We start from the raw sequence: 8,012 nt of genomic DNA on the forward strand, positions 1-8,012 counted from the left end.
TGGGAGAAAGCGAAGAACAATTCAGCGCCATGCGATCTTACAAACAGTTCGGAATATTGGCTGAAAATAACCATTGGCCAGGACATGGGAGAAAGCTCCATGTCTGAATAGAGACAAGGGTCATTTTTACCATTACTCCTGCCCGCTCAGGAGTAAGCCTGTGCTTTACTCCTTCCAGAGATGGAGAGAAGAGCACTAGATTGGCAATATGAACTAAGGGAGATTCACTTTCTGGAGTGAGGCATGAATCCTTTAATTCCTGGCTCACGTTGCTAAGAGGTTCTACACTGCAGTTTGCAATTTCCCACGGCTCTACATGAGCAGAACTATGAGCACCTTATCTATTCTTCAGTTACAATCAGTTTGTTAACTTTATTGCTTTAAGATGCTTCATGAATAAAAAGGAAAAGGTGAACGTTTGGAGAGAGCGTGGCACCAAACGAAATGAGCTCTCCGTGGTCCTGAACATCATACCTAATTGAGAATCTTTCCTATCATTTCTAGTGATCAGGAGACATGTTAGCATCATGTACAACTGAAATCATGCAGAAGATGAAAAGTGTTTTTTTTTATCGGGAGGAATCCTGGCCTTGTTGGATTTTTTTTTGAATGAGTAAACATTTAGAAAATAGGTAACAAGAATTTTGCAGGTCACATGACAATCTCTTCACGTGACCGTTTCTACGCCAGAGGGGAAAAAAACTCGATGCTTTGGTCAGGATACCCCGACATTTTGTTTCTGTCCCAGGTAAATAGACCCAACAGTATCCGGTAACCCCTGGGGCATCCGGTAACTCACTGAGCTGAGAGTGCCCAATGCCAGCTACGCTCGGTAGGCGGATGGAAAAGAGAGTTCGTTAAAACAACTGAATCCAGGCATATTTCTGCAATTGGATTCATTTTACAAGAGAGCTAGAAATCTATGCAGCAAAGGGGTCTGCCTGTTTTACTGAAATGTTATTTTGACAAAATCAGTGAGTGGTTTTGCAATTTTTTTAACATTGTGGGTGAAATGTGGATTAATTTCTGTTTGATGTGATTATTTCACCGTTCACAGAATTCACAAAAGGCAACTCTTCAGGCACGAAGGGTCTTTACGCCAATGAGATGTCTAAACAGTTGCTGTCAGTTCTGGTGAAATATTACCAGAAAGGCTGGAAACGTTAACAGTCGCTGCAGACCAGAGGTTACTTAGCAAGGTTTGATCTCCCAAATCCTGTGCGCAGTTTCTCGATCGGTGTTCTTTCTCACAGGAATAATGTGATTCAGCGTAATAATTCCTGCTGGCATAAGAAAATGCAGTTTTAAGCCATCGTTTTCCTAACTAGTCCCGCACCCGATGTTACGTCTCTCCCGGGTTGGTTTGCACTACCAAGAGGATTCCAGACGATGAAAGTGGTGTGAGAGTGATTTCCAGTGACAAAACTGGCTAAAGGGGATTTCTGTACTCGGATATTCAATACTGATGTGATTTTCTTTTTCTAGCCTTCATCTGTCGGTGGCCGAAACAGCAGAGAAAAAGCAGAGCGCTCTATTGATGAGTTTGCAATGAACCTGTTTCATCAGATGCAAAAAGCAGTGGCCAAAATCAAAATAATTGACTGTTCACATTGTCTGAAGTTAAATTGGCACATTCAGGCCTTGTCAGTTTACCAGGTGAGGCAAATCATAAGACGAAATTGAATTGCATCCGCGAGTTTCGCGTTAATCTTTCTCGAGCAGTATGCTGTTGGGAGAGCCATACAGTTAATGTACAAATATGTTCGCGTTACGTTGGATTGATTAATGATTTACTCTGAACAATAATAATGGTGCTAGCCCAGCATTCTGTTCCAGGCGCCACGTATTTCTCTCCTGCTGCATATTCTTTCTAACAATGCAAAAAACCCTAACAATATTGCTCCCATAAATTGTCTGATTACGAGATCACTGGCGCATCCACATAACTACTGTCCCGCCAGTATTAACATCCCAATATGGTTTGCTTAGATGAAGGACGTAGAAGCTCATGAAATACTTACTACATTTGCCTAGGTTACTGAATTCCATGTTGAATATCAGTAATACATGTCAGGATTTCCCTCTACACTGCTCGGTCTGATATCCAACTCCAATTGTTTACCACTGAGTTTAGTGCTTTGAGTCCTGGAGTTACTAGTTTGAACCGGTGATATTTATCCTTAACTCTTAGTTTAATATAAAGCAAAATTCTGAGCAATCTTTTCTATATCATTATGTTATTGCTCAAAACCTTAGATATTTCTATAAAATCACCTTTCAAACATCTTTGCCGTCTGAAAAGCTCAAATTTCTCAATCTTTCCTTATCACTGAAACCACTGTCACTAGGGAACAGCCGTTTGCCCTTCCTTCCATTAGCTCCTGTGATTAATTGCCTCCCAGTATCTTGGCAACCAGAACTGGACATAGTTCTCTAGCTGCCGTCTGAGTGGTTTCATCATGACTGGTTTGACTATGTACCTCACTGTTCTTTGCTGATATGTTGCTTAGTATTTGTTGATAAATCTGATCGTTGAATCCAGTAGAAGCCCAAGGCTTTTTGTTTTCTTTCCAATATGACCTGTAGCTAGCTATTTTAACATCACTCGAGAATTAATTGTGTCGCCCGGTTTTTCTTCCAATGTGCAGTTCTTTATATTGGCCGAGGCGAAATTGCAGTGCTAGCGTCACTCTGTTTAATCTGTTTTGAATATGCCTCCTCCGATTCTCCTGCCCCGTCTCTTCTGGCTTGGTGCGAGATAACCATTATGCATTTACTTTATTAGTGAGGCACTGGCCCAGATTGGAAACAAGAATTGCTCCGACAATGAAGCTGGAGCGACCACTCAGTGCTTGCCGAGCACGATCCCTCTGTTTTCACTCTGCCCACTAACCTACCATCCACCTCCTCCCAAACAAATTGATTAGAAAATATCTTGAAGCTAACAGTTTTATTTTCGGTGGAAAAGTTTATGAAATGTATGTTGCCGTTCCTAAGTAATGTACTGTTTATCAGAGTCAGTGAGGTTGATCCCGCGCGATCTAAACCTTCCCAAGCCACATTGATTGTAGATACTCAGGTTATGGTCAAATTTATTGCTCATAATCAATTCAATTATTTCATATAATTCAGATTCATTCATTTATATCAAACATACGTGTATGGAATGAGCTGCCAGAGGAAGAGGTGGAGGCTAGTATATGAATAGGAGGGGTTTGGAGGGATATGGGCCGGGTGCTGGCAGGTTGGACTAGATTGGGTTGGGATATCTGGTCGGCATGGACGAGTTGGACCGAAGGGTCTGTTTCAACGCTGTCCGTCTCTATGACTCTATTGCTGGAGTAATCTCTGCGATCACCAGCCTAATCGAGAAGACTGCACTGGGGGTCTTCAGGTACAATGGTCGTGTCCTAGGGGTAGGAATCCTGGGTTCAACTCCCACTGATTCCAGGAGTGCCTCATTTCGTGGGCAGGTTGACATAAAAATATCCATACTTGTAATATTTCACTGTATAAACAAATATTAAACTGAGTGAAGTTTGACTCTGGTACTTTCACCCAAAGGTTTTGGGCTCACGGCCAAAAGACCCAGGTTTAGGTCCCATTTGTTCCAAAGGTGTGTTGAACCTCGTCTGAATAAGTTGATTTTTTTAAAAAAAACAAAAACTGCATTAATGTATTTGCTTGAGAAAGGATGGCACCATGTAGGTGATGATCCTCGCCAATGTCTTACATTGTAATGCTTCTATCATACAGGATGAGATTTAATTGTGTCCGATTGAAATTACGATTTGAGGGGTTGATAAAGGGTGAAATACAACGACGTAGATTTGATCTCAAATATCGTGGTCAGTGTCCGTCAGTTTTGTACTTTGGAGTGAACTGCACGCTAAAACTGAGGAAACACTGAAAAGTTGGAGAATGAACCAAGTGAGGACGCAGTACAGGAATGAGTGCTATAGAAATGTTTGAGATCTGAGTTCCAAAACTGGTATCCAGGTTCTAACGTTGTATTGTCAGTTCCACAATGTGAGGTAAAGCATTCGTTCGAGCAGCCCCCTCGTAAAAAAAAGCTCCAGTGATACTGTCACTTTTATACTGATGAACCTGATTTCGGATCAGATTCCAATCCTTGCTACAGGAGACTGTCTGATTTCTGAATTAAAATTCACTACCAGGCTGTGGCATTTTGCCTGTTGAATTGTTCCTACATTTTAACGCTGTCTTCTAAATGTTAAAATAAGTTGGGAAAACATTTCAGCAGACGCCATGTGAACATGCATCGATATGGATCTTTGCTGATGTGAGTCGCTTATTGCGATTTGGTTGGTACCAGTTTCTTTCTGCAGGTCAAGTAATATTAATGGAGTTTTGTACTTATACTGAGTGCATAATGAGCATTGATTGATATCTCTTTTTGAAACGCCTGAATGTGTTTGTATTTTTATGACGCATGTTACGTCAGTTGGGTTGCGTATTTTATGACGATGCTGCTTAGGTTTGGCAGAACTGCAAAGTCTGTAATGTGATTTGCATGTACAGTCACTAACAGTGAACGAAGGCAGGAAATGTAAAACCATTTCCACGAAGCAGCCTAGTAATAAGATAGCGTTTTTAATTGCAAGCCAGCGTAAAGATCTTCAAAAATGATCTCAATGCAAACAGAACATCTTAAATCTCACTCTTCGTGTTTTGATATTAGTTAATAGCTCGTATAATGAAACTAAAATGCAACAACTCTCTGAATGCTAGTAAGTGGGCTTCGGGATATACAGAGAGATGCTGTTATGAAGAGAAACTGCGAAAGAAGTATTTGTAATGTATGTCCATCAACGTCTCATCCACGTGCAAGGTTTTGATGACAGATTGTTGCTGCAATTTCATAAAATCTGTCCGGCTAGAGTAACTTGTTGACCTAGTAATGTGTCATACCTGCATTGTCAATGCAACCAAGAGTAATGCAATAAAATGATTTTCTGAAAGTTGCCAGTTTCTAGTGGCTACTAGTCCACAACACAACAGCTGTAACTTTTATTCATGGCTGGCCAGCATTTATTACCCACCGTTAGTTGGCCTTGAGAAGGTGGTCATGAGGAAAAGATATGTTGCAAGTGGTTTTTTTTCCTGTTGCTGTATTCCTGTTAAAGTTGCATTTGAAATGATACAAAGATTGAATCAGGGATAAGGCACCACATCACAAATGTTCTAATCTCTTTCAACAAACAAAATACTTGCATTTATATAGCATTGTTATGAATATAGAAAATGTCTAAAAATGTTTTACAACAAGTAAAGTTTTCGTTATTATGATGTAGGAAACACAGAGGAAGAATCCTACCAACTACAATGTGATAATGGCGGAGGAAGTAATGCAGGAAATAATCTTATAAATTACTATGTGATAGTGGCCAGATTATCTGTTCTTTCTTGATGTTAATTCTGTGGGACAAATATTGACCAGGATGCCTGGACAACTCCCCCACTCTTTTTGTGAACTAGTACCATAGGTTCTTTTCCATCGATGCTAACAGATGGCTGGGGCCTTAACATCTAGTCTGAAAGTATACAAGTCTGACAGTTCATTTTTCCCTTAATATTCTGTAGTAGTTTTAACCTTGATTTTTGTACTCAAGCCTTGAACTTTGGTATCCAGGTTCTAACATTGTATTGTCAGTTCCACAATGTGAAATAAAACATTCGTTAGACCAGCCCCCTCTTTAAAAAGGGCTCCAGTGATACTGTCACTTCTATACTGATGAACCTGATTTCGGATCAGATTCCAATCCCTGCTGCAGGAGACTGCCTGATTTCTGAATTAAAATTCACTACGAGGGTGTGGCATTTTGCTTGAACACAGTCTATACAGGAAGTGTCATTGTCTTGAGAATGCTTAGTGTTAATCCTAGGGCTGGGGTTACATTAGTGCACTTAAAATTTCAATAATTATATATGTTCACAAATTCTGTTCAACACTAAATCAGTTTATTGTTGGAAGCTTCTACACAGCATCAATGATATGTTGGAAAATAAATACTTCTATTATCATGATTTTAATGTACAGCTAAAGTTATTAATTCAATTCAAACAATTGCTTTTAGAAATGCATTATATAATATATTTTGATGTCAAATGATTATTTTATTTGAATAAGAATAACAAAACTATCATTTCTCCTTGTCGTTCCCAGGATTTGTCTCGTACAAAACATGAATATGGTGTTAGCCGAAGAAATTCTAAATATGACACACACCATTGTAATTCCAGCTACCACAACTCCAGCTAATTCCAGTGAAATATTAGCCACACTATCGATAGGCAGTGGAGGGCATCTTGAACTCACTGGACAGGACCAGACAAAAGTAAATAATACCACATACCAGGAAATCACAACAGGAGAAATCATCACTGTCAGCTTCATTTTTGGAGTGATCTGGCTTATTGCTTTGTTTGGGAATTCTCTGGTTTGCCTTGTAATCCACAGAAGTAGGAGGACACAATCAACTACCAACTACTTTGTAGTGTCCATGGCATGTGCAGATTTGCTCATCAGTGTGGTCAGCACTCCCTTTGTCCTTCTGCACTTTACCATGGGAAAGTGGTTGTTAGGGGATGTTATGTGTAAACTGGTTAGGTACATACAATACCTTACTCCAGGTGTCCAGATCTATGTCCTTCTCTCCATCTGCGTGGACAGATTTTACACTATTGTGTATCCCCTCAGTTTCAAAGTGTCCCGGGAGAAAGCCAAAAAGATGATCGCTGCTTCCTGGATTTTTGATGCTGCATTTGTGTCCCCCACTTTGTTTTTCTATGGCACGGAAGGTGGCACCTGCAATTTGTTTCTACCCCAGTCCTGGGGTGGTGTTGCCTATGGCACTGTTCATCTGTTGGTGGGATTTCTGGTTCCTTCTGTCCTCATCATACTATTTTATCAAAAAGTAATCAAATACATTTGGAGAATTGGCACAGATGGGAGGACTGTGAGGAGGACAACGAACATTGTACCCAGAACAAAGGTTAAAACAATCAAGATGTTTTTGCTGTTAAATTGCATGTTTTTGTTATCTTGGTTTCCTTTTTATGTGGTTCAGATCTGGCAACCAGAGCAGATGGATTACACAAGGTGTTCAGCACTCTTTCTATCTATTGCACTGGTATCTTTCAGCTCTTCAGCATCTAAACCTAGCCTCTATTCAATCTTCAATGCAAACTTCAGACGTGGAATGAAGGAGACTTTCTGCATGTCATCAATGAAGTGTTACCGAAGTAATGCATACACCATCACAACTAGTTCCAGGATGGCAAAAAAGAACTACGTTGGGATCACGGAGATTCCTGCACCCACCAAAAATGCAACCAAAGATACAATATATGAAACATTTGACAGAGAAGCAAGAGAGAAAAAGCTTGCATGGCCAATAAATTCAAACCCTCCAAATACATTTGTGTAATCAGTATAATTCAGTCTTCTTTTCATGTTGCATTGCACCTCTGGAAATAAGTGTTTTAGCCTTGAATTTGTAAAAAAGCAAGGTGACTGGTTCTTACTGAAAATCATCCTAATTCAATTCTTCCATCGTAGCATTCACATGTAATTTTAAAAGATTGATTTTAAAATAATTTCAAATTTGTAATAGGCCATATGTTATACACATTGCTGAAATTCCACTGTGATTGCATCACCTATTTAAAATAAATTATTTCTTTAAATTTCTGCATCTAGTGCAAAGTGGATGATTCATCCAAGAAAATGCTGAGTAGTACTTCGATATCTTGGACATGTCATTGAATGTCATATGATTTTGAATGTTACTCATAACATAGTATTTGTAAAATGTAATCCATAAACCTTTGAGACATGTTCATGTTGTTTATCTGTTGCTGGATGTAAATTCCAATGTAAATGTAATTTATTTTGTGACAGAACATGCTATCAGAATACAATAACTAATAACTAATGAAGCCACATAGTAATGGCATCCATCAGTAAGCATTTTTCTGCAGGTCATAGT

The 8,012-nt window shown here is 39.4% G+C and overlaps 1 protein-coding gene across 3 annotated transcripts; it reads left to right on the plus strand.

The window, feature by feature from the left end:
- Positions 1-506: 506 nt before the first annotated feature.
- Positions 507-7,733, plus strand: gpr19 (G protein-coupled receptor 19). Of its 3 annotated transcripts, none has more exons than XM_072552122.1 (3): positions 507-1,199; positions 1,486-1,656; positions 6,188-7,733. In XM_072552122.1, exon 3 carries the CDS (start codon positions 6,207-6,209, stop codon positions 7,449-7,451), a length of 1,245 nt encoding a protein of 414 aa, XP_072408223.1. In that variant the 5' UTR covers positions 507-1,199; positions 1,486-1,656; positions 6,188-6,206; the 3' UTR covers positions 7,452-7,733. The 3 variants fall into 3 exon arrangements, with proteins under 3 accessions (XP_072408223.1, XP_072408225.1, XP_072408226.1); XM_072552124.1 differs by having other exon boundaries at positions 507-974; XM_072552125.1 differs by having other exon boundaries at positions 507-748.
- Positions 7,734-8,012: the final 279 nt, after the last annotated feature.

Source organism: Chiloscyllium punctatum, chromosome 32, assembly GCF_047496795.1.
Source record: "Chiloscyllium punctatum isolate Juve2018m chromosome 32, sChiPun1.3, whole genome shotgun sequence".
NCBI classification, from domain to species: Eukaryota; Metazoa; Chordata; class Chondrichthyes; order Orectolobiformes; family Hemiscylliidae; genus Chiloscyllium; species Chiloscyllium punctatum.

Coding starts and splice junctions, on each gene's coding strand:
- gpr19 (XM_072552122.1), top strand. CDS start 6,207: ATGAATATGGTGTTAGCCGAAGAAATTCTAAATATGACACACACCATT.